This window comes from Abramis brama, assembly GCF_963993115.1.
Source record: "Abramis brama genome assembly, chromosome: 1".
Taxonomy (NCBI): Eukaryota; Metazoa; Chordata; class Actinopteri; order Cypriniformes; family Leuciscidae; genus Abramis; species Abramis brama.
Window position 1 is genome coordinate 25,198,958 of NC_139963.1, and position 24,980 is coordinate 25,223,937.

The 24,980-nt window shown below is 37.6% G+C and overlaps 1 protein-coding gene across 22 annotated transcripts in view; it reads left to right on the forward strand.

The window, feature by feature from the left end:
* The first annotated feature begins 995 nt into the window (after positions 1 to 995).
* Positions 996 to 24,980, forward strand: part of mapk8ip3 (mitogen-activated protein kinase 8 interacting protein 3) — a 30,664-nt gene continuing 6,679 nt past the window's right edge. For 4 of the 22 annotated variants that reach the window (XM_084117748.1, XM_084117769.1, XM_084117752.1 and 1 more), the window contains exons 1-21: positions 1,306 to 1,947; positions 5,890 to 6,010; positions 6,114 to 6,184; positions 6,439 to 6,527; positions 7,580 to 7,603; positions 7,903 to 8,047; positions 8,724 to 8,952; positions 9,343 to 9,445; positions 9,633 to 9,751; positions 10,276 to 10,287; positions 12,371 to 12,388; positions 12,892 to 12,949; positions 13,026 to 13,178; positions 15,906 to 15,963; positions 16,479 to 16,627; positions 19,032 to 19,088; positions 19,278 to 19,448; positions 20,369 to 20,528; positions 22,764 to 22,814; positions 23,870 to 23,956; positions 24,042 to 24,194. In XM_084117748.1, the coding sequence (XP_083973874.1) occupies positions 1,648 to 1,947; positions 5,890 to 6,010; positions 6,114 to 6,184; positions 6,439 to 6,527; positions 7,580 to 7,603; positions 7,903 to 8,047; positions 8,724 to 8,952; positions 9,343 to 9,445; positions 9,633 to 9,751; positions 10,276 to 10,287; positions 12,371 to 12,388; positions 12,892 to 12,949; positions 13,026 to 13,178; positions 15,906 to 15,963; positions 16,479 to 16,627; positions 19,032 to 19,088; positions 19,278 to 19,448; positions 20,369 to 20,528; positions 22,764 to 22,814; positions 23,870 to 23,956; positions 24,042 to 24,194 (2,328 nt within the window). In that variant the 5' untranslated portion in view covers positions 1,306 to 1,647. Of the gene's footprint in view, positions 1,948 to 5,889; positions 6,011 to 6,113; positions 6,185 to 6,438; positions 6,528 to 7,579; positions 7,604 to 7,902; positions 8,048 to 8,723; positions 8,953 to 9,342; positions 9,446 to 9,632; positions 9,764 to 10,275; positions 10,288 to 12,370; positions 12,389 to 12,891; positions 12,950 to 13,025; positions 13,179 to 15,905; positions 15,964 to 16,478; positions 16,628 to 19,031; positions 19,089 to 19,277; positions 19,449 to 20,368; positions 20,529 to 22,763; positions 22,815 to 23,869; positions 23,957 to 24,041; positions 24,195 to 24,980 lie in introns of all 22 variants that reach the window. The other 18 variants (XM_084117766.1, XM_084117750.1, XM_084117755.1 and 15 more) reach the window with 11 other exon arrangements.

Genomic DNA, 24,980 nt, shown 5'->3' on the forward strand with positions numbered 1-24,980 from the left:
TATGCCACACTGACAGAGGCTGCTCACTGCAGAGCCAATGGGTGGAGCTAGATGATCCAACCACACCCTAACCCTATATCGCTAAACATAACTCCACCCATTATAGTTCTACAGTGGCAGATCTGGACTAGAAAAGCTCCACCCATTAGGTCCACAGAGGGAGCAAATGGGTGGAGCTTACATCTGGCTCCTCCAAGTCCAGTGAGGAGGAGTGAATGTCACTTGGGCTTAATGGGTGGAGCTAGAATATCAACCACACCCTACCCTACCCACAACTCTATCCCTCCACCCCATTAGTGTCCAGAGAGGTGGAGCTGGACGTCATTTGACTCTGCAGTGAGCACCACTTGCACAGAGGTGGATCTGGACTAGAAAAGCTCCACCCATTAGGTCCCGTACAGAGGTGGAGCTGGACGTCATTTGACTCTGCAGTGAGCACCACTTGCACAGAGGTGGATCTGGACTAGAAAAGCTCCACCCATTAGGTCCCGTACAGAGGTGAAGCTGGACGTCATTTGGCTCTAGCACCACTTGCATTGACAATTGCCTTTATGGTAATGCCATTTGAAGCCGCGTGGGGGCTAGCAAACAACATGATGCATTCTGTGATGGGTTTGGCAAGAAATTTTGCAGTCGGCTCTGAAAAATGTGTTTCTGTGATTCCTTAAAGTGATTATCTTCAAATGGGAAAGTGAGGTCATATGTGCGATTCCCTGGGCCCCTGCACGCTAAAAAATACATACAAAATCAAGCCAAAATAAGGATTAACACATTCAAATATTAATTAATTAATGTTTATAATAGGCTACTTATTTACGAGATAGGGTATATTAAATATAACAATAACATAATTGTGGCTACTATAAATAATGTCGTTAATGGTTGGTGTTTGATAGCAGCAATGACAATGAGACATCACTATTCCGGCCTGCTCCATGCAGGCGCTGTGACGTCAGCTGGCCCCTCCATCATCATCATCATCATCATCAGCCTGCGAGAGAGAGAGTCACCGACGGAAACAGCATCACGAACCCCCGCCGCCCTGTCAACCACCACCGGATTGATTTAAAATGCCAAAAATGAGCAGTCTGACATAACGCTAGAAAGCAGTATCCGATTTTGATACGGTAGCGGTAGCCATTTATTCCCGTATTTATTTATTTATTTATTTATTTATTGTCCGTTTTTTTTTTTTTTTCCATTGATTTTCCAGTAATGGCTGGGCTCGCGAGCTGCGGCTGTTGAGAGGCAGGTGCGTCGTCAGAGACAGACGCGCGTTGGGCGTGATGTGATGCGATGGATTTCGCTCCAACCCAGCGATGAGACAGACGCAACCGGGGAATAATCGAGTGCTATAGCGAGGCGCGTGTGATCGCGCTGCCGACACTGGCGCAGGACGCACGGGCGGGGAAGAGGGCTCGTCCCCTCGCGAGCGCTCCGTCTGATCAACAAATATCGAATATTAAACGTTCGTGCGTCCCGAAATCCGGCTGTCGCTGGTGAAACCGGGCGTGGAGCGCAGCGGCATCATGTGCACCTGATGAAATTGTCATGAATTCATAGAAAACATTTCGCCATTTCGATTCGCGTCGCCGCTGATTTATTTATTCTTTCTCTAATAACAAGCTTCGATCAAACGTCGCCAAGATGATGGAGCTGGACGAGGTGGTGTACCAGGACGATTACGGGGCCGTGTCTGTCATGTCCGAGCGGGTGTCGGGCCTGGCCAGCAGCATTTATCGGGAGTTCGAGCGCCTCATCGACAGCTACGATGAGGAGGTGGTGAAGGAGCTGATGCCGCTGGTGGTGAATGTTCTGGAGAACCTCGACTCGGTTCTAACGGAGAACCAGGAGCATGAGGTGGAGCTGGAACTTCTCAAGGAGGACAACGAGCAACTCATCACGCAGTATGAACGGGAGAAATCGCTGCGCAAACAGGCGGAGGAGGTAAATAATAATAAGATGATCTCATCGCTCATTATTTTCATGCATACGATGTCCTATTCAAGCAGGAGAGTTTTGTTATCTGATCATAATTGTAAAAAGCTAAGAGTACCCTATAGACTACTTACATCAAATGCATATAGATATCAGTTGTCACCTCCCAAAAATATGCCTTAGGAAGACATTTAAATGCTTAGTTTTATGATCAAAGTGATGACTGAGAGATGTACAAATAAACATTCCTCAAAAGCCTCATGTATCATATTTGATGCTCATATTTTAACATGATATTTGGATTATATATTATATTATATATATATATATATTATATATATATATATATATATATATATATATATATATATATATAAAGCGCATGAATGATCAAGTAAACCTAAGTTGCTTTAATGTCCATTTTGAAAATGTTCTTACAATATAAAAGTTATTATTATGTTTATTTTATAAAAATCATTAAAGTTGCAAAACGCAAATGATAGCAAATAGGCATGTGTACCACTGCCTGAAGGTGAACATTTTTTGAATTATACTAAAGGCGTTTTACTTAAATAAATGAAATATCCATCAGATGGCAGGAGGCATGTAGTATATTGTTTGCAACAGGTTTTTTAGCAAGGTTTTGTTGTCTTTATAGGGCTAAAACTTCTATGTACAAGAAGTGCTACCTTCTTGTGTTATTTACACAGTAACTGTGATGTCGTAAACAATTATTGCTGCTCTTTGAGAAGTAATTATTCCGTAACATCTGTGCTGACCTGGTCAATTCATTGTCCTTGACCCTGGGACATCCACTTGAGAAACTTTATCCAGTCCTGTCATGTGCACTAGAGTTCCTCCAGAAACCCCTTTGTTTTATCCCATAATGAATTGTATGTTTTGCTCTACCTATTACTGCTGGAAATAAATCTCTAAATCCTATACAAAAGATTGTCTCATACGCACGTTTGTACATAAGTCATATGCAGACAAAAACTCTTATATTTTCTTTGTGCATCAGCACAGGCACTACTAAAATGACCAGACAGCTACAGGGAACAGATGCCCTTAATGACCCTTCACAAGCATCATAACTACATACTAACTTTGCCAAAACATTTTCCAAATGTAACTATATTATCGACTGCACAGCTAGAGCATTATTGGCATTCTTGTTGTGTTAAGTTTTATATCAGAGCTTAAACAGTGTACGTGTATGCTGTAATAAAAATGTGAGTGTTTTATGGTTGTAAGTATAGAGATTCAGTGTGTGAAAATAAAATGGAGAGTGATGATAGTGCAGCCAAAACTGAGAAATGTAACTTTAAGAGCAGAAATGATTGTACCAGAAGACAGAAAGAAAATACATAAAAGAGCAAAAGAGAAAGCAGAGGCTGTTTTTCAGTATCATCGATGATTCAGAGAAGGAATATGTGCTGATGGAGTGCAGTAAACTGCAGTGATGCTTCTCACTTCTCATTACTTGGTTACTTGATTCGCTATGTCGATCCACACATGTGTGTAATAGTCTATTTTTTTCTTCTGCCTAGATTTATGTTTATATTTTTCAAAAAATTTTTGTTTACAATTTTTATTCCAGAGAAGCAGCATTTTTAAATAATGGGTTTTTTTTTATCTCTAGACAGTATTTATTCATGCTCTCATAAAATATGTTGATACTATACACTATATAATAAACTACACTATATAATAATTGTTTCACAATTGTTTCGTTCCTGTCCAAAAATAATAGATTTGCATGTAGCAGGCTTGTTTAAACTGCAGAAAGAAATAGGCTGTGGTTTAAAATAATACAATTCATTGAGTACAGATAGTGAAGTGTTAGGGATAGCTATTTTCTGTTTCATGTTTTAATGCAGCAACACAAAGATTTATTTGCTTGGGGTCAAAACTGGGAGGATGATGGGCAGGGGGCGGGGGGGTGATTATGGGTAATCAATTTTCTCATAGAAGGAGGCTGGCTGACGCTGTAACCCGATTCTCATGTTATGAGACAGACAGAAAGCACAGAGTGAGAGAGATAGTGAGGGATGGAGAGAGAGAGAGAGAGAGAGAGAGAGAGAGAGTAAACATAATTCTCCAATTTCGCATCCTTTGGGATTATGGCAGTAGAATATAGTGGCCACAGTAAGAACATCCTTCTCACTAGCCTGTATTAACACACATTCTCCCTCTTAGAAGAAAAGGTTCTATATAGAGCCTTAAAGGGTTCTTTCAGGCGCTTCATAGAACCACATTAAGAATATGAATTAAACAGCTTGTAACAGATCTCTAGGGTTCTATATAGAACCCCATTGAACTTGTGTATAGGCTATATCATTATCAATCCTCATGAGAGATATCAGAATGTCTAATGACTATAATTAAACATTAAAATAAACTTGCAAGTTTAGATGCAATTTAACTTTAGAAAAACCGACATATCTAACAGTATAAAAGATATAAAAGTACAGATTATTTACGACATTCATGATGTTTAAGAAGGTTTTTTTATTCACATCATTCTAATGCATGGTGGCATAACAGATGACTTGGCTCTACTCCAATTGGTCATATGTAATTTAATGCACATAATTGTATTCAGTGTTAAAATCTCCTATGCCTGAATTGATTTGCAGAGACAGCTGCAAGCAAGTTTGAAAGATATTTCCCCCCAAAAAGCGCAAAAACTTTTGACGTTGCACGTTATTCAGATTGTTTAGGCATCGAACCAGCCTGACACGGCAACGTCAGCTCAACCAATGGCAGATGGGGAGACCTGTCTGGAAACACTCATTATGTTTATGCATTTAACCACGAAGCTAGTGTTGTCGAAAATAAACATTTCACCTGTAATGGCTTTTCATGATTAAACTGCAGTATTGAATGAGGGATCTTATGTCAAAGTATAGCAAGAACTCGAATTAGCATTATGGGATTACGTTATACAAATCTTTACATAACTTCCTAATCCCAAATGTAGACATGCTGCTAATATGGGGTATATATAGTACTGTAGAAATTACTTGAGTCAAAAAGTCATTAGATTAGAATGACATGATCGGACTTGCGTGATGTTTTCATTGAAGGGGGATTTGAAGTTTGTAGTGTTAGATGGAGTGTGTTTGGTTTTTCCCTCTCTTTGCAGTGCTGGGATTACTGAATTCCAGGAGGCTGTTTGTGGCTGGGCCGCACTGCAGAAAGAGCCTATTGTGTTCCACTTAAATCCTTGCAGCTCAAAGTCACCACACACTGCACTTGGAGTGTGTGTGTATGTGTGTGTTATGTACCCTGTAACTGTTTGTGTGTGTAAATGTGACTGTACTGTATTCAAAGAATAAACCCTTCTCCAAATGCATATTTTTGTCCATCTGTCTGTCTGTCTTCCATCCATCCATCCATCCATCCATCCATCCATCCATCCATCCATCCATCCATCCATCCATCCATCCATCCATCCATCCATCTATCTGTGTCTGTCTCTGTCTATCTGTCTCTTTGTTCTATCTATCTATCTATCTATCTATCTATCTATCTATCTATCTATCTATCTATCTATCTATCTATCTTTCTATCTTTCTATCTGTCTGTCTGTCTCTATTGTTTTATCTATCTATCTATCTATCTATCTATCTATCTATCTATCTATCTATCTATCTATCTATCTATCTATCTTTCTATTTGTCTGTCTCTGTCTATCTGTCTCTCTTTATTTGATCTATCTATCTTTCTATCTGTGTCTGTCTCTGTCTGTCTGTCTCTATTGTTTTATCTATCTATCTATCTATCTATCTATCTATCTATCTATCTATCTATCTATCTATCTATCTATCTATCTATCTGTTTGTCTCCCATCCATCCATCCATCCATCCATCTCAGGCTTTCACCTGATTCAAGCTGTTAGTTAAAGGATCTGACCTTGTGTGAATGTGTGTGTGTTTGTGTAACAGAAGTTTATTGAATTTGAAGATGCCTTGGAGGCAGACAAGAAGGAGTTGCAGTCCATGGTGGAGACATTGGAGCTACAAACAAAACAACTGGAGCTGAAGACCAAGAACTATGCTGACCAGAGTGAGTGCACCACATTGACCTGCATTCATTCCTACACACTCATTGACACAAACAGAGATTTGAGCATCTTTCACCATGTATCCGTGATGTCCTTCTCTTGTAGTCTCTCGTCTGGAAGAACGAGAATCAGACATGAAGAAAGAGTATAACGCCCTTCACCAGCGTCATACAGAGGTCAGAAGAACCCCCATCATGCAGTTTTTCTTTTCTTCTTTCTTCTATTTTTTTTTATCTGCTAAAAATTGGTCTTTGTGATTATGATCTCGATAAAATGATTTTTGGCATGGAAAATGAATGGAAACGTCATGGAAATTCATTGGTCTAAAGGTGTGGGGACACTATTAGCAATAACTCAAAAGTTACAAATACAAAGCTCCAGCTCTCGAAGGAGTCAGCATATACACTAACAGTGATTTTATTTTCTCCAGATGATACAGACATATGTGGAACACATTGAGCGCTCAAAGATGCAACAGTCAGGCAGCAACCAGTCTGAATCCACAGGCTGCGGACGGTCGTGAGTAACTTGTATAATCAGCGTGATGCAGCCATTCCAAGCCTTTGTTTAAATTAAGAGTTTGGAATGTGCGTTTGGAATTAATTTGTGTTTTGCATGTTTCTTTTGTGCTTTTAAGTAACATGTTTTGTGGGTGACCAGTTTAATTAAATATTTTTGAATTTCAAACTGCAAACTAATATTCTCTTATTTTGGGACACCAGCTATGACGCTGTATTGCAGTTTGGATGTATGTATCAGAATGGTTTAGATTTTGATTAAACAAAATGGCCCATTATTAGAACAGTTGTCTTGGAGACAGCGTTGCTAGGCACTGGGTGATGATGCTCAGTCACAGTTTGTCATGTCTTGCTTAGTCAGATCTAGTGTTGTGGTTGGCTTATAGTCATACTCAATTATACACACATCTCCACAAGTTTCACACATTTCTATGTTCATTTAAACAGAGTCAGCTGATTTCAACTAATTAAACATTTTCATAGACATACTTACAGGCTCAAATTTTGGTACAGGGTTGTGAGAGAGTCAGAACTAATGTCTTTTGCCTAAGAATAAACAAGATTTCAAATGCTGTAAAAGTAGTTTTCTAAAAAAATATATAATTTAATTAATAATTTATCAAATATGGAGCTTTTAAATAGCTTTAGGAGTTTTACCTTGACATATCTGAGCTGAATTTACCCACAGAATGTAAAAATATTTGTGTAAAATTATATATATATATATATATATATACTGTATATATATAATGTTATATTTAATATAAAATAAAATATTATAAAATAATAAATTATTCAATGACAAAAATTTTTTTTTTAATGAAATAAGTTATCCAATGACAGTTTCTTTTTGAGATAATCAATGTGTTATTTGCAATTTCATCATGTTTTCAACATGAATCATTTCCATCTATTTTTTTTACATACTGTATACTGCATGTAACGTGACTTTATGTCCTGTGTAAGTATTGTGTCACTGTGTTTGTGAGTGTGTGTGTTCACATTCTTTTTGTCTCTTTCTTTCTGTGCGTGTGCCGCTGTGTGTCTCTGCAGTAAACAACACAACTGGAGGAAAAGGTAAAATTGCCCGCTATCTCTGACAGTTTCCCAAACCCCTGTCTCTGCAGTCCTTTTATCTCCCATTTTACTCCTTTGAAATAAAAAAATGAACCCCCTGTCCATTCACGCAAACGCCCTGCCTAGTTTAGCAGTCTTAGTGTCAGAGACTGAGAAACCTGTACCTCTTTCTCCTATGTGGTTTTGTGTCTTTATATGTTTTCACCCTGTCCATTGAGTTTTTTGCTCATTTTCATGTGCCAACTTAGTTTAGTGGGAGATATTTGACCTTCTACATCTATCTGTTTCTTGTCCTGCAGTAAAACAGAGCGCCCCCCATCACTGAGTTTGTTTCCTGGCGGAGATGGCATGGTACGTGGGGGTCTTGGGGGGGCTAGAATGGTTTCGTCAGACGTCTGGCATTCCAGCGATCTCAGCAGACCTGTCTACGCCCCTGGCTACCAGGTGTGACAGATATGACTCCACCCGAAGCGCCAGGGGAGGAGTCATGATAACCATCACTCTGTCAGACACTCCCCCCTTAAGCCTGCTTGTGTCGAGATCAGGTTCATGGGTGTTTGTTCGATGGTCACCAGCAGGCCTCCAAGGGTCCATGATTTTGTCCTCTGCCTTGCTCTGTGACGTTTTTGTCTTATTTTAGCCATCTGAAATGAACAGTTGTGTTTAAAACAAGATGGTTTTAATAAACTGAATCTCACCTAGATGAAGCATCTGTCAGCTGAGCACGCATAACTAATGATCTGTTCTTTGAAGGAAGAGAAGATATAAGTTATTCACTTCCTTTTTTGGTATAAAGCCATTTGAGTTTGTTTGACAAAGCTTTTTATCTGTAGACCTTTCATGTTGCCATTTCAGCTTCTAGGATTTTTGACTCAAAGATAAATATCTATTTATTCGAAGGATATGCACAGACATTTTATCATTTATAAATGTTTTATGAACAGTTTTACATTTACATGTTTGAATTTGTATGACAATATATTTTTGCCTTGCTAGTAAGTCAAACATTTTGTCAAAGCAATATCAAATTTACTAGTGTAGAAGATTTAAGTTTAGACGTTTAGCAGAATATGTTTATTATCAAAACGTGCGTGTGATATGTGGTTCCCTTTCGTTTAAGGAGGATGGCTCAGATTCAGACTCCGTCGCAGCCACGCCCAGCAGCACAGGCAGCAAATCAAACACTCCCACCTCGTCTGTTCCCTCGGCAACAGTTACCCCTCTGAACGATGGGCTGGTGTCAGGGGAAGAGTTCAGCAAGCCCCGGGGCCGGGGCCGCAAGAATGCGAAGCGTCTTAGTAGAAACATGGAGGTGCAGGTCTCTCAGGAAACCAGGAACGTCAGCATTGGTGAGAGAGAGGGAGAAGAACTGAGGCGAAGAATAATCACTGAATAAAATAAATAAATAAAAAACATCCTTCAAAAATCATTTTAATATGCTGATTTGGTGCTCGCGATACATTTCTTGTTATTATCAGTGTTGAAAACAGTTGTGGACATTACTGATATATTTTTTTCAGAATTCTGTGATAAATAGAAAGTTCAAAAGAACAACATAATATTATTTTTCTAACAGTGTAAATGTCTTTACTGTCATTTTTGATCGATTTAATTGATCTTACTACATCTACAGATTTACAAACAATGCAAAATTCAAATTTTCCCTGACAGGACAATGATTGTGTGTTCTTCTTTTCAATTGTGTGTGTGTGTGTGTGTGTGTGTGTGTGTGTGTGTAGGTATGGGCAGTAGTGATGAATGGTCAGAGTTTCAGGATATTATAGACTCAACACCAGAGCTAGAAATGCGCTTGGACCCTCGAGACTTCGAAAGAGGAAACAGGTAGACGGATGCACATCATTCACAATATTAAAGTGTGAACAAACAGTACAAAACACTCAAGTTTACGTACAAAAGGACCATCAAAGTTATAGATCATTAAGAATACTGTTTAGAAAGTTGCTTTGTGTAATGTAAAGGATTCAAGCTTTGAAGTGAAATAATGACGAGAACTCTTGTTCCTTTGAAGTCCTTCTCAGGGCATAGTGAATGAGGCATTCGGCATCAACACAGACTCTCTGTACCACGAGATCAAAGACGCCAAGTCTGACATCATCGGTGATGTGGACGCAGGAGCAGAACTTCTCGGTAAGCTTCATAGTTCAGATTATGACCTTCAATTAACATTTTACCTCAGCAGTTGATTGACACTTTCTCATAAATGCAGGTTATCTTGTTTTATATATGACCTGCATTTAATATCAATGATTTTTTTATATTTTTTATATATATATTTCAAGTACCATTGCTAAGCGCATGGTGGCTAAGGGCTTTTCTTGCTTGCACTTTGAACTGCATGCCATTTGTCAGGAAGCCCACACTGCTGGATGTATCCTCAAAGCAAGGTCTCTTGGGATATCATGCTTGCTTTATGTCTGTATCTCCTGCCCCTAAGCACATTTTGGTGTGATGTAGTTGTTTAATTTGAGTACTTTCCGTTATTTACGTTGGCGGTCTCTGATTTGTTTTGTTTCATTATCAAGGTAGAGCTGTTGATTTGTTTATCTCAGTGTGAAGGTGGATCTTTCTTTTGATTGGCCGTCTCACTCACTGACCCTTGACCCCTCTCTGTGCTTCCTTCCCGTGTGTGCTTCTCTCGGCCACGCCCCTAGGGGAATTCTCAGGTGTGTATCTGATCACTGATTGGTTGGTATTTTTATTTCTCATTCTTTTTTGCTCCTCATGACCTTTGCATGGATTTAACATAACAATACACATTAGAAAACACAATTAGTCATATTACATAACAGTTTTTTTTGTTTGTTTTTTACAATTGCTAGGACACATTTCTCAATACTTAGAAATACTTACTTTTTTTCTTCAAAAGTCTTCACACAGTTCTCCTAACCAACTTTCAACTTTTTCTCATTCAAATGCACTAAAACTACCAAAACACTTCATACATGTGTCAAATCAAGTCATTATTCCATAACACACTATTTCACTCAAAGGTTTTCATCCAACAAACACACTGTCACTTATAAAACACAGACCTAAAAACCCTAACATCAGGTAGCATTATACAATTTTCTTTTGTAAAATGTCTTTACAAAACCTGAATGACACTCTCTACTGCTTATAAATCACTGCAGTATATGTTACACAGTCCATTTTTACATTACACTACAAACATTTTTCCTAAGTTTTCTCATTTTGAATGGATGGTAATGAAATTGAAAGACTGTAGGTGTTTAGTTACATCTAATTGCATGGATAGTATTTGATTTTTTTTAGATTCAGAATATATTTTAATATGGTATTGCTGTAGAAATGTTGCAAATTTCTGTCTTATTCATTATGTTGTACTAGGTTTTGAACTTATGTTTAACAGTTTTGTAAACATGTGCAAATTTGCCCATAGTACATAAAGTTTTCGTGGTGTTTGTGTATAAGTGAGAAAAGAATTCATGTCATTTCAAAGAATTAGTCATTGAATGCATTTTGTGCCAAATAAAATGATCCACAGTTTAGCCCACATAGACTGATGTTGTGATCACTGAGTGAAGAGTTGTGGAAAAGTGACCTAAGTATTGAGAAATGTGTCCTAGAGATTTTAAAAAACTGTAAAGACCACATTAAACTATACTTCAGAAACACATAACATTAAACAGTTACACTTTAATTTAAAGTGTCATTGTTACAGTGTAATTATACATTTAAATACTGAGTAATATTAATTAACTACATGTATTTAAAATAGTTTTAGGGTTATAATTAGGTGTGGTTTAAGATTAGTTGCATGTAATTGTGCATATTTTATAGTTATTGCTATAGAAACTACATGTAATGAGTAACAAGAACACTGTAAAATAAAGTGTTTACCATTAAAGAATAAAACACTTAAAATTGCAATACTTTTCAAAAGTTTGGGGTCAGTAAGAATTTATTTTAAAGAAATGAATGCTTTTATTCATCAAGGACTCTTTTAATTAATCAAACGTTACAGTAAAGGCATTTAAATTGTTAAAAAACATTCTATTTTAAATAAAGGTTGTTCTTTTGAACTTTTTATTCATCAAAGAATCCTAGGGAAAAATGTATCAGTTTCCACAAAAATATTAAGCAGCACAACTGTTTTCAACATTGATGATGATAATAATAAATGTTTCTTGAGCAGCAAATCATCATATTAGAATGATTTCTGAAGGATCATGTGACACTGAAGACTGGAGTAATGATACCCCAAAAAATACACTTGTTTTCTATATACTCAAATAGAAAACAATATAGCAACAATATTTCATAATTTCTTAATTTTTTTATCAAGTAAATGCAGCCTTGGTGAGCATAGCACTTCTTTCAAAAACATTAAAAATCTTACCAACCCCAAACTATTGAATGGTTTTGAATTATTTAATTAAAGATAAAGGTCTGATATATAAAACATACTTTTTAGTGTAATAGTGACAGCTGATGATTTGTTTTATTCATTTTTCTTTACAAATAATTTATCAGGTGTGTGTGTGTGTGTGTGCCTATTTGTATGTGTGTGATGATAAATATCTAACATGTGCTTGTCCATCTTTCTCTCTTGCTCTCTTCATCTTTTTTTAATTTCTTCTCTTTTCACCTCCATCATTATCTTTATCTTCCTCTTTTAATATCCTCTTCTGTCTTCAAATTCATACCTTTACTCCTCCTTTCTTTTGGCTGCCTCCTCTTACCTCGCCACTTTCCCTCTCTTTCCTCCTCGGCTCTCTATTTCAGTCCGGGATGATTTCTTTGGTAAGGCTCATAGCCTCCTTTTCCCCCTCACGTTGTTTTCAGTAAGACATTGTGACACTTTCCTGATTTGTAGCGATGCTTTTTGTGAGATGTTCTCCTGTGCTTCTGCTCTTCTAATCCTATTATCTTCTGCTGCTCAGTGCTGTGCTTTCAAATGCATGGCTTTTCGGCTCATATGAATCATATTATTTTAATCAAGTCTGTTTGGATGTTCTACAGTCCACTTATCAAGTTAGACTGTGATTATGTCCCTGTAGATGTCCTGTTATTCAAACCTTGAAGGTCATTAGTTAATGCAACAATAAAGAATTGAGCTGATTTCACTCACCTTTTTTTTTTTTTTGGGCCCTATTAATAAATGTACTGTAATTCTTTGTGTTTGTGGTGTAATTTCAAACGATTGTGATTTTGTAGTTTTGAATCAGCTGTACCTTAGTCTATTCATCTGAGATTTACCAAGTTCATGGTGGTCTGTACTCCTGCTAACACTGTATATCCCACAGGAATGGGGAAAGAGGTGGAAAATCTACTAACAGAGAACAAACAACTACTGGAGACAAAGTAAGTTGGTCTCAGAGGCCGTGTTTGTATTTGCACATGTACGTATGCTCCTGACAAAGTCATTTGCCTTGTGTAGGAATGCACTCAATATTGTGAAGAATGACCTGATTGCTAAAGTGGACGAGCTGTCGAGTGAACAGGAAGTTCTCCGGGAAGAGCTGGAAACAGTGAAACAGTCCAAGACCAAAGTGGACCAGAGAGTGAAAGAACTGGAGGAGGAGCTAAAGAGGTCTGGAACTTTTGCCTGTGTTTGTTTGCAGGGGTTTGATTTCTGATTTGTCAATTGATTTGTCCTTAGGACATTGAGGGAGTCCTCCCAATAATGAGATATGACCACATTTTCTCCCCAAAATGTGATATTATTGATGGAGAACTGCTGCACTCCATTACGCACCATGTTGTTAGAATAACAAAAAAATTGAAAAAGATCATTTTTTAGGCTGATCTGCTCCAGTGGTCTAAAAGTGTTCGTCAATGTCAAAATGATTGAGATGGCCAATCAAATCAAAGAAGGTGAGCTTTAATGTTCAAAGAAGCCAAACATCAATTCCAGCTTAAAGGAACACTCCACCGTTTTTTGAAATAGGGCTTATTCACCTTCTTTCCTACATTTAGATAGGTGGGCAAATGCATTTTTGTCTCAGTGCATGCATTGTTTTAGTTTGACAGGGTCGGCGCTAGCTTAGCTTAGCATAATGAATGGAATCCTTTGTTGCCAGCTAGCATGTCCTGAGTAAAAGTGATATAAAAAAAAAAAAAACCCCACCTAATTACTTCTTGTGGCCTGCGTATTCACAACGAGTACAAATAGCGATGCAGATTAACACTAGGCGATTTCCTAGGCAGATACTGACTTATATATTAAGGACTATATTAGGGGGAAGCACAGGCAAAGCACTGCTACTTGGGCGAGATATCTCTGCGCCCAAGTAGAAGTGCTTCGCCTGTGCTTCCCCATAATATAGTCCCAAGTCAATATCTGCATAGGAAATCACCTAATGTTAATCTGCATCGCTATTTGTACTCGTTGTGAATACGCAGGCCACAAGAAGTAATTAGGTGTTTTTTATTTATTTTTATATCACTTTTAATCAGGACATGCTAGCTGGCAACAAAGGATTCCATTCATTATGCTAAGCTAAGCTAGAGCCGACCCAGTCAAACTAAAACAATGCATGCACTGAGACAAAAATGCATTTGCCCACCTATCTAAATGTAGGAAAGAAGGTGAATAAGCCCTATTTCAAAAAACGGCGGAGTGTTCCTTTAACATTTCCAGTTTTTAAGCTTGAATGGGTGTGAGGCAAGACACTGAACAGAGAACTGAGAAAATGGAGGGCTTATAAACAGGGAATGGAGAAAAAATGCAAGAGACACATTTTTTAAAAGTTATTTAATTATTTACTTCTTTTAAAACTTCAGCGCCGTGTTTCTAGGACGCCTTGTTGTGTGCTAAAATGCTGAAAAAGACTTGAGACATGAGCACAGTGTTCAGAGGCATCCAATCCATCTACCGCATGTTTACATAGAAAAACAATGGAAAAGCAGCACAGTTGAATTCAAAAATGTACTCTGTGTGACCAGCTCCTTTAGTCTGTGCCTCTGAAAGTGGGTTGTGGTGTTTTTTAGAGTCTCTGTGAGTCTAAGGCTCTGTTTACATCTGGTAGAAGATGGGTTTTATGGGATCACAAGTGGACGACATTAAATACAGGTGTAAACGGGGTCTAAAACATTTTGAGCTTGTCCACTCCCAGATGTAGTCGAAAATGCATTCGACCGGATTGTTTTCGTATGCGTTCAAATAGCCACAAAAGTCCACCTATAAATGGGATCATGTTGCTTTGTCGCTGCTTGTTGCTGGCGGTGTGTGAATGGGGCTTTAGGAACATGATCCCATTCATTTCAATGAAGAGTGGGCGATTTCCGGCGACACGAGCGACAGCAACTGGATGGGGCGTGTCCAGCGATGCAACAAAGTTGAGATCTGTTCAACTTTATGCAAATCAAGAGCAACTTTCGAGAGCGACAACCAATAGGAGTGAAGACAGTGGAGTGCACATGATCCGTCGCTCTTCAGTGCCGAGGCAAGGTTAAGGAGAAGCTCATTTTAGATTTAAATTAAAGTCCTATAATTTATGATATGTCTCCGTGTACATACGGTGGTACTCGCCGTGCTGACTCCGAGCCTGAATGGTTTCGTGAACCCAGATAGACCGACATTTGCCCTTTTGCTGCAGATAAACAGCCAATGGCAAAGAGCACTCACTGTTTCTCGTTCATCTTTAATATTAAGCATTTTATATACTGATTACATTTATATTTAGACTTTTCCTTCCAAATGTTGTAGCGACAAGAAAACTGATTTGTTGTCTACAACATAGAGTAACATCTGTAAATGTCATTCACAAAAGTTACTAAGCACCCAGTGGGAACGCCCATTAGTGACCTCACCACCAGCCACTGGCGACATGCAGCGACAAAGTCGCCTTTTATGCGTAAACATTATGGGAAGTGCGCTAGCCAGACGGGATTTAAACTTTGTTTGCTGGAAAACCAAGTTTGGTTTGAAGACAAAAAACGTATCAAGCACAATGTTCTCTCACCATTCCTGATTTCTAACACGCACTCACAGTGTTCGGCGGCTTCCAGAGCAGAAACGAAAGCGGCTGCTCTCCGTATGTTTTTCTGTCATCTCCGGTCGCGTTCATATGTAAATTGCACATGCTTATTTCATCTATTAGATCGAAAGTTCTGAAAAAGCCCATATTTACCTGCCCATAGACCCTCCTCTAACAAAGACACGGATTAAAACACCAGGTGTTAACGGGAATGTGTCTCCCTCGTCTACTTGTGATCCGATCGACCAAAACGCATCTTACTACCAGGTGTAAAAAGGGCCTAAAAGTCTCTGTCACTCCACTCTAATTAAAGTCTGAATGTCTCCCTTTGATAAAAGGTTGAGAGCTGAAGCATTAGGAGCATCTCAGGACTCTAAAGATGAGGGTGGAGAGGAGGTAAGTATAACACTTCAGTCTCATTTCAAACACCCTTTGCTCTGCTCCAAAAACTAGTGAACTGCCTCACCGATGTGAAAAGGTAGTGATAATTTAATTATGTCTCCTCCAAGAACACCTTGTTTTAACTCAGTTCAAAGGCAGCATATACAGTATCCTTCATGGAGAAGGCAATCACGCTCACTAGGTTTTGGAACTTAGCTTTGAAACAATGCTTTTTCTTATATCATTAATAACATTAATACCATTTATGACCTTTTTAAGTGAGATTTTAAAAACATTAAAAGTGCAAATACACAGTCAGTTGTTGAGTGTGTGTATTACCAATCACTTCTACAGGCCTTGCTTTGTTTTGCTCAGTTTTTAATTAAAATGCAAACCTTCAACCTTCTCACAATGCTTCACTACCCACATATTTGATGCTGTTAAATGCTGAAGGTCTGATGCACTACCCTCTGCTTCACTGCTGCTGTGTTTTGTGGTTCTGCTCTGTTCTGTGTGGCTCTGTGGTGCAGTACTCATCTCCTCTGCAGGACGATGTCGCCATGACGCAGAGACGGCGGTTCACACGTGTAGAGATGGCTCGTGTACTGATGGAGCGCAACCAGTACAAGGAGAGACTGATGGAGCTTCAGGAAGCTGTGCGCTGGACCGAGATGATCAGGTGAGGGAGAAGCAGCCACAAATATCACATCAAAATCAACTTTCGTTTAGATACTTAGAAGCTTCTGTTATCGTGCATCCAAGCATGTGAACAAAATCTCATTCATTTGCACATCTAAATGACTTCATCAATACAACACTCATAAAAAACGGTCAATAGGGGTGTAAAATGTATTGATGCATATTGATGTAATGCATAAAATGGAACAAAACACCCTAGAGTACATAACTGATAACATAAACTACAATTCAAATGTTAGACTTTTTCTTGAAAGAAGTTAATACTTTTGTTCAGCAAGGACGCATGCAATTTTTTAAATTACAAAAGATTTATATTTCAAATATATGCTGTATGAACTTTCTGTTCATTAACAAATCCTGAAAATGTATTATGGTTTCCACAAAAATATTAAGCAGCACAGCTGTTGACAATATGATTGACAAATGAGCAGCTGTCGATAAATCAGCAGCTCAGCATTGATAATAATAAATGTTTATTGAGCAGCAAATCAGCATATTAGACTGATTTCTGAAGGATCATGTGACACTGAAGACTGGAGTAATGACGCTGAAAATTCAGCTTTGACATCACAGGAAAAAAATACATTTTCAAATATATTATAGTTAATTTAAATTGTAATAATATTTCACATCTCAATTTTTTACTGTGTTTTTGATCAAATAAATGCAAGATTGGTGAACATAAGAGACTTCTTTCAAAAACATCAAAAAATCTCACAGACCCAAAACTTTTGAACAGTGGTATAATTAGTAGAAACACTATTAAGTGTTACATGGATTTGAACTAAATTATATTGCAATTCATACTTTTTACTTAATTTTTTTTTTTTTTTTTTTTTTTTTTTACATTTAAAGCTGTAGTCCGTAACTTTTTTGGGTTAAAAATGATCCAAAATAAATTTTTGAGCAAGTACATAACCAACCAGTGTTCAAAACTATCTGCTTGCCTTAGCTCGCTCGCAGCACTTGATATAATTAAACGTATCAATTTGATGGCGGATCCAGAAAGGTTCAAACGACAATCACCAGTGACAAGTGGAGATTCACCCGTTGTAAAACGCAAAAGACTTCGGACTTCGGAGTGGCTACAGAAAAAAAGAGACTGCAGCCGGGCCCATACAAAAACAAAGATAAATATCGGAGGGGCATTAAATGTAGTCACGCAGTGCTAATGTTGTTAACATTAACAATTTGAGAACAAAGTATAATTTGCACGGTTTGACGTGATATTGATCGTTAGATTTTATCAGCGCGATTTACTGCAATGCATTTTTTCTCTTAGTTGGTCAGAACAAAAGTGGATGTTACTTACTTGTTCAGACGACATTTTCCAGTGAAAATTCTTATCTTGGTGATACTTCCAAAAAGTAGAATCTGTGATTGCGAATGACAGTATCCACACCGCGCTGTGCCGTACCGAGGCACAACCCACGTAATGTTGATAGTTCCGCGAATAACTGCAATTGCAGATTTCGAACAGAGATGGCGACAAAGAGGAAAAACTACGGACTGCAGCTTTAATGCAATGTTAAATGATTTATAATTTTTTTCCCACGCATTCCACTTTTTAAAAAGCTAACTCAAGTTATCTATTTCAAGTGGAGTTCCTAAACATTATTTCAGGAGGAGTGAACCCATCTAATCTTTCAATGAACTGCCTGAGCATATAAGCAGCAGCTCAACCTTGCTCTGGCATCAGCTGTTTTGACATCCATCCTCCTCCACCATCATAATTTAGGCATCTTGCTACCTTACTCATCTTCCAAGCATTAGTAGTCCCGCTGGGGCAGGGGTAGGAAACGTCGGTCCTAGAAAGCCACTGTCCTGCAGAGTTTAGCTCCAACCCTAATCAATCACCTGAACCAGCTAGTCAATGTCTTCAGGAGTTTTTTTCAGGGTTAGAGCTAAACTCTACACGACAGTGGCTCTCCAGGACCGCGTCTTTGTTTTTATTTTAAATAACAAAGATAAAAGAATGTAATGAAATAAAGTGTAATAAGATTTATATTCACCCCCATCCCTTATTTGGCCTAAATGGTCTGTCATTCTTTTTTCTTTTATATTTTGTTACCTTCTAAGGCTAAATTTTTAAAACAGGGAAATTAGTTTGGCTGTACTGCACAGTGACTTCTTGAAACCAACAAGAAAAAAAGAATATGTGTGATAAAATTGTGATATTCCTGAAAAAAAATATCTTTATATTTTTGCCATATCGCCGCCCACCCCTAATCTAAGCTCGAGCTGAAGCTGCTTCCTCGAGCCCCTCCTCTGTTGACAGCAAAACAAATACCTTTTAAGCTTAATAGCCTAAATATTACAAGGACATTTTTTTTTTTTTTTACTGTGCAGACTTCATGTTCTCTTTGTCCGTTTCACTCCCACAGGGCATCTCGGGAGAGTCCTGCTCTACCAGAGAAGAAGAAATCTATCATCTGGCAGTTGTGAGTATTACGGCAGATTTAGACATATTGTTTTTGACTCTTAAATCAAAAGGAAGTGGACTGATTTCACACCATTGCCATGTCTGAATGTTAAAATAGAGTTTTGTTACTTGCATATGTTATGATTTACATTTCATCTGAGTTTTCCTGTTCCTTTACCTACCTACTTTGCTCTGTGTCTCTCTCCAGCTTTGCACGTCTTTTTAGTTCATCTGCGAGCCCTCCTCCAGTGAAACGTCCGTACAACAGCGTCAACATTCACTACAAGTCTCCTTCCCCTGCTGGCTACAACCAGAGACGCTCCCAAACCATGTGCCAGATCTCCACTTCCAACTGCATACTGGAGTTCCTGCCTGAAGAGTGAGAAGAGACATGCATACCTGTCTGTGTCTTTGTCCCATATGTCCTCATGTCCTCATCCACACATCCACCTGTCTGTCTGTCCTCCCTCTGTGTCCTCAAAGTGTATTCTCTCTCTTTCTTCTGCTCAGGCAAGCTGACTCCTGCTAAATGGTGTGTGCTAATGCTGCATTTGACTGTTAGCTGTTGCACACTCACACGTTTGCTTAGCTTACATAAGGAAATATCATAGGAAATATCATATTGTATTTAAATAAAACTAACTAATAATAAAAACTACAGACTAACTCTAACCTCCAAAAGGAAACGTTTCCTTTATTTTTAGAATAAAAATACATTTCATTTATTTATCTAATAATTACTTTATTTAGGTTGTGGGGTTCAGTTCTCAGGGAACATACATCATGATAAATGTGTATTATTTTTTAATAAAAGCATCTGCCAAACATTGTTATTTTATTATTATTATATCATTTATTAATATTTTAAATTAGCTTTTATTTTTATATTTTCAGTTTCTCAATTTTAATTTAGGTTTTTTCATTTTGGTATGTGCTTTTTTGATATGAGTTTTTATATTTCTATTAAAGTGTATTTAGTTTTAGTAACAATAATAACATTGCTGCCAACTGAATAAATGTGAATATTTGATTCATTCATTTATTAAGTTTTAAATAACATTTTAAAACATCAGTTCACTAACATTTTTTTAGTCTGCTTGCCAGTAAATTAGCATGAAATAGCGTCTGCCAAATGCGAAAATGTAAGGGAAACACATCACATCATGTTTTCACATCACGCCGTGTGTCTGTGGCATTTCTTTTTGGCCTCTGCTGGCTGGCTGGTTCTCTCGCTCTTTCGCTGACTGCTCCTCTCTCTCTCTCTCTCTCTTTCTCTCTCTCTCTCTCTTCGCCCTGTAGAATGCCCAGTAACGGTGTTGCATCTCTCCTCAGCGATTCTGCGCTCTGTACACGCAGAGAGCAGCGTCGAGAGCAGTACCGGCAGGTGCGTGAGCACATGCGCCGCAAGGACGGCCCCATGCAAACCTGTGGCTGGAGTGTCCCATCCCGATTCAAACAGGTATCTGCCCATATGTTGACCCTTCACCCCTGACCTCTGTAAGCAATTCATCCCTGCACTGTTTTGCAGGGAGCGCCCTCCACAAATAAAGTGAAATAAAAAGAAAAGAAATATGCAAAGTGCACTTTAGATATGCATCTAGGGGGGACGTGTCTTAGTTAAGCTCCTCCTGAGATCAGGGATGGGCGTTTGAATTTATGTAGGTGATGATATGAATGGCTTGTTGAAGATGTGCGAAAGCAATTTAGTTAAAAAAAAAATTTTTTGTTACACCCATTAACAAAAAGTATGTAACCGTATCAGATGGTTTATCACACTAATAAAAAATATAAAAGGTGACAGGATTAAAGTGAACTTAATTGTGCAATAAAAAATAAAAAAATCTTATAAATAAAAAAAAAACACATAAACAAGTCAAAAATAGTGATAAAGAACAGCATTTCACTAAAAAGAAGTCACCTTTGTTCATTTAAATAAAGCTGAAAATAAATGAAATAAAATTTAAATATTAGATGTCTTATATTTTTGGATATATAAAATAAAAAATTTGATATTTATACTTTTTTGATATTTTTATAAAATGAAAATTAAAAAATTTCTTTGGCAACTAACTAATTTAAAAAAAATAAAATTACATTAAAGGTAAACAGAAATGTTTTTTTTAAAAAGTGACAAAAAGCACATAACAAAATTACTAAAACTTAAACTCAAATGAAAAATATTAATAAATACTATTATATAAATAATACAAAAATAACACGGAACGGTGAGTTGTTTATTTGCACTGTTATTTATTTGATCAGTGAATTGTTTATGTACATGATCCGTGCAAATTAACTGATTTAATAAAATGAATCAGGCTTCCCAATAGTATATCCACATTATTCCTACGCCCACGACGCTTTGCGAGAATTATGGGTGTAACTTCCGTTAAGCTGTAAACAATCAGTGAAAGACTAGCTCTATGGACGTAATAATATATTTTTTTAAACTGTGTAAAATTACATTACATTATTCTACTCACCCTTCAACCACTGAACATTAAAAGGACATTTAAAAGTTTTAAAGCATCAACAAGGTACTTTCAACAGACCATGAATAACCCCAAAAGCGTGAATCTTTCCACAGCAAAATCGGACGGTTAAATATCACTGTGGTAATCTGTATTAGGCTATATAACATACGTTGCCTTAATAATAATAAAAAAATGTATTTACTTCAGCATTGCGTGATATTTCAAAGTGATTTCAGTCATTTTGACAGATAATAAATTGTATTTACCTGTGAAAACAAACTTGGAAAGAGACACGAGGATTTGGGGAGAAAAAAAGAGAGATTCTTCGTGCATTCCAGTGAATTATAATGGCATATATCGTAAATTAAATCGGGAGAACAGACCACAAATGTGCAGTATATGTTGACCATTTTCATAATATTACAGCGGAATGCAAAAAGGAAAAAAGAAAATAATCATGAGGAAAAGAATGCAGTGACTGAACAGAGCTCTTGCCATAGATATTCTTGTTATAACATGTCACGTTAAAATACCAAGTGTTTATTCTCATTTTATTCTCAAATAAAACATGAAAGAAAACTGATAGCTCATTGAGCCAAACTGACGGATAAGCTTTATTTGTAGGGCAACCTTATGATTTGAAATGATTCGTTTCAGTCTTTTTGAATGGAAGTTCCCCAAACCGGAAGTGCCACCCATAATTCACAACGCAGTAAGCTCGTCAGGAATAAGGTGGATAAGAGAGAATAGTGTGCAGTTGCTTATTTTGCTGTAAACGCAGAAAAATGTGAAGAAAATACTGTGATGTAGCATTTTGTCACAATAACAACATAGCAACTTCTATTGCCCAACACTGTACAAGTTGGCTTTTCACTATTATAAATGGTTTAACATGTTCGTGGCACATCATCCATCTGAACTCTTGCTAGTGGGCCTGTGACACAGGTATAAGCTCTTGCCTGCCTTTGTCAAGTTCTAAGTAAAAAAAAAAAAAGAAAGTAAAAACTACCACTGTCTGTTTGCTGCTGCCATTGTCTTAGTAACGGAACAGTGTTTTTTCTGGAATTATGTTCTCAGATTTTTTGTTCCATGGAACTAGTTAGCGAGTCCATGGCGTGCTGGTTTGTGGCAACAGTGTTAGGGTTGGCATGGTGACAGTGTGTTTGTTAGGGTTGCCGTGGTGACAGTGTCGCCGTGGCGCTAACTGTGATCTCCCACAGAATGGCTCCCAGGCGGACAGCACTCAAGATGCCACAGTGAAGAGGACGCAGGCAAGTCTTGATCGGCAGAGGACCAGCATGCACCTCTCCCACCCTGTCCCTTTAAACCCCGGCCCTAAACCTGACTCAGCCTCAGTCAGCAAATCATAGCGTAGACACAGCAGAAAATGTCTTTGCTGAAGCTGAATTTATCTTTAGGAATTAAACCTCTGGTATTTCCAGCTGTCGACATGCTTTCCTGCTAACAATGCTTTGCTAACATTATCAAGTTAACACAATATTTAGTGCATTTTAGACATTTGGCCGATTGTACAGTTGCTTACAACCTGCAATGACATAAATGTGCCAGACATCATAATTTAGATGCCAGCGTTATTGCAAGACAACCTGAAATGTAAACATTTTATTTAAATTAAAAAACAAAGTACCGTCTATCAAAGTGTCATGAATATGGTAATCATTCAGCATTTGATATGCAATAGTATTTTGAAGTACCATCTGAAACCACTTTTGTAACATGGTACTGCCAGAGTGCTTTTTTGTAAGAGTGCCTTTTTAAAGATAATAAATATAAATAAATGATTATTCTAATCCACAATATAAGCCACAGCGTTTAGTTGAACTCTACTGGTAACAGTTCAGAACAAATTCCAGATGTCTAAAATGTTGCAAACTTCATTTTCACATATTCACATTCCAAAATGTTATTGTATAAAGGAGTCCTAGATGAAAGTAAACTAATTCAGATTATTCTCTCAGCATTGTGTAACATGATATCCTCCTGGTCCGTATAAAACCTTCCTCCATCTTAGAAACACCTGAATCATGATTTGCTGCTCTCTCTCTGTCTTTCAGAGGTGTTTGCTGACTGTACAGTAGATTAACTCCTGTCATTGCGCATGCATCTGCCTTGTAACCCTCTTAACAGACTTTGATCTGCTGCTCTGGTTTGCTGTTCTTGGTTTCCCCTTTCTCTGTCTGCCCTGGATAAAGGCAATCTTAACCAGGGCATGATGGGAGTTTGGCATCTTTCTGCTTGTAGTATGTAGCAGTGATCTTATTTACAAAGGCCTTGTAAACATCACCGCCTTCCTGTGTTCTCTTAGGCCAATGAGAAAGAGGATAATCGTATGAAAAACGTCCCTGTGCCAGTGTACTGCCGCCCTCTGGTGGAGAAAGACCCCAACAGGAAGGTAGAAGATGACTGACAAACACACGCAGACTATTGGTTCTGAGGTTGTGAAGTTCTGAACTCAGACTCTTGTTCTTCTGACACAGCTGTGGTGTGCTGCTGGCGTGGATCTCACTGGCTGGAAGACATCCAATCAGGACGCTGCAGCTGTGAAGCCATCCAATGGCTCCGATCCCTTGACTGGTGAAGACGAAGGCGGAGACGGCAAGAGCGAGCAGAGCTCACCAGAGAAAAAGAAGGTCATTGGATTTAATAAAAACACATGTAATTAAAGAAAAATGTATTTTGAAGACATGTTCAAGATAATCAGAAAAATGTGGGGTCGGTAAGACTTTTTGAAACAAATGCTTTTATTCAAGGAGGCATTACATTTATAATGTTAAAAATATATATTTCTATTTTAAATAATGGTGTTATTTTGAATTTTCAATTAATCAAAGAATCCTGAAAAAAAAAAAAAGTATCACAATTTCCACAAAAGTAATTAGCAGCACAACTGTTTTTGATAAACTGATCAAATGTTATGTACCTTGAATGCAATGGGTTAAAGCGCCTGCCAAATGCAAATGTAATGTTCTCAACAATGATAATAATAAGAAATGGGCACCAAATCAGTATATTAGACTGATTTCTGAAGGATCATGTGACACTGAAGACTGGAGTAATGATGCTGAAAATTCAGCTTTGACATCACAGAAATAAATTACATTTTAAAATATATTTAAAAAGAAAATAAATGCAGATTTGGTGAGCGTAAGAGTCTCAAAACCAATACAAAATCTTACCAACCCCGAACTATTGAACAGTAGTACACACACACACACACACACACAGTGGGATCAAAAAGATCATTGAAAATTTCATTTCAATCAAAATTTAAACCTGGAAAAAAGCAGAAAGTTATTTTGCATCAGAATTTAAAACAAAGAAATATTGTGATGTAAAGTGAATGACGAATAGTTACAGTTCTCCACTTTTTATTGGTCACTAATCAAATAAGCACATTTGTGACATTGAAATCAAAA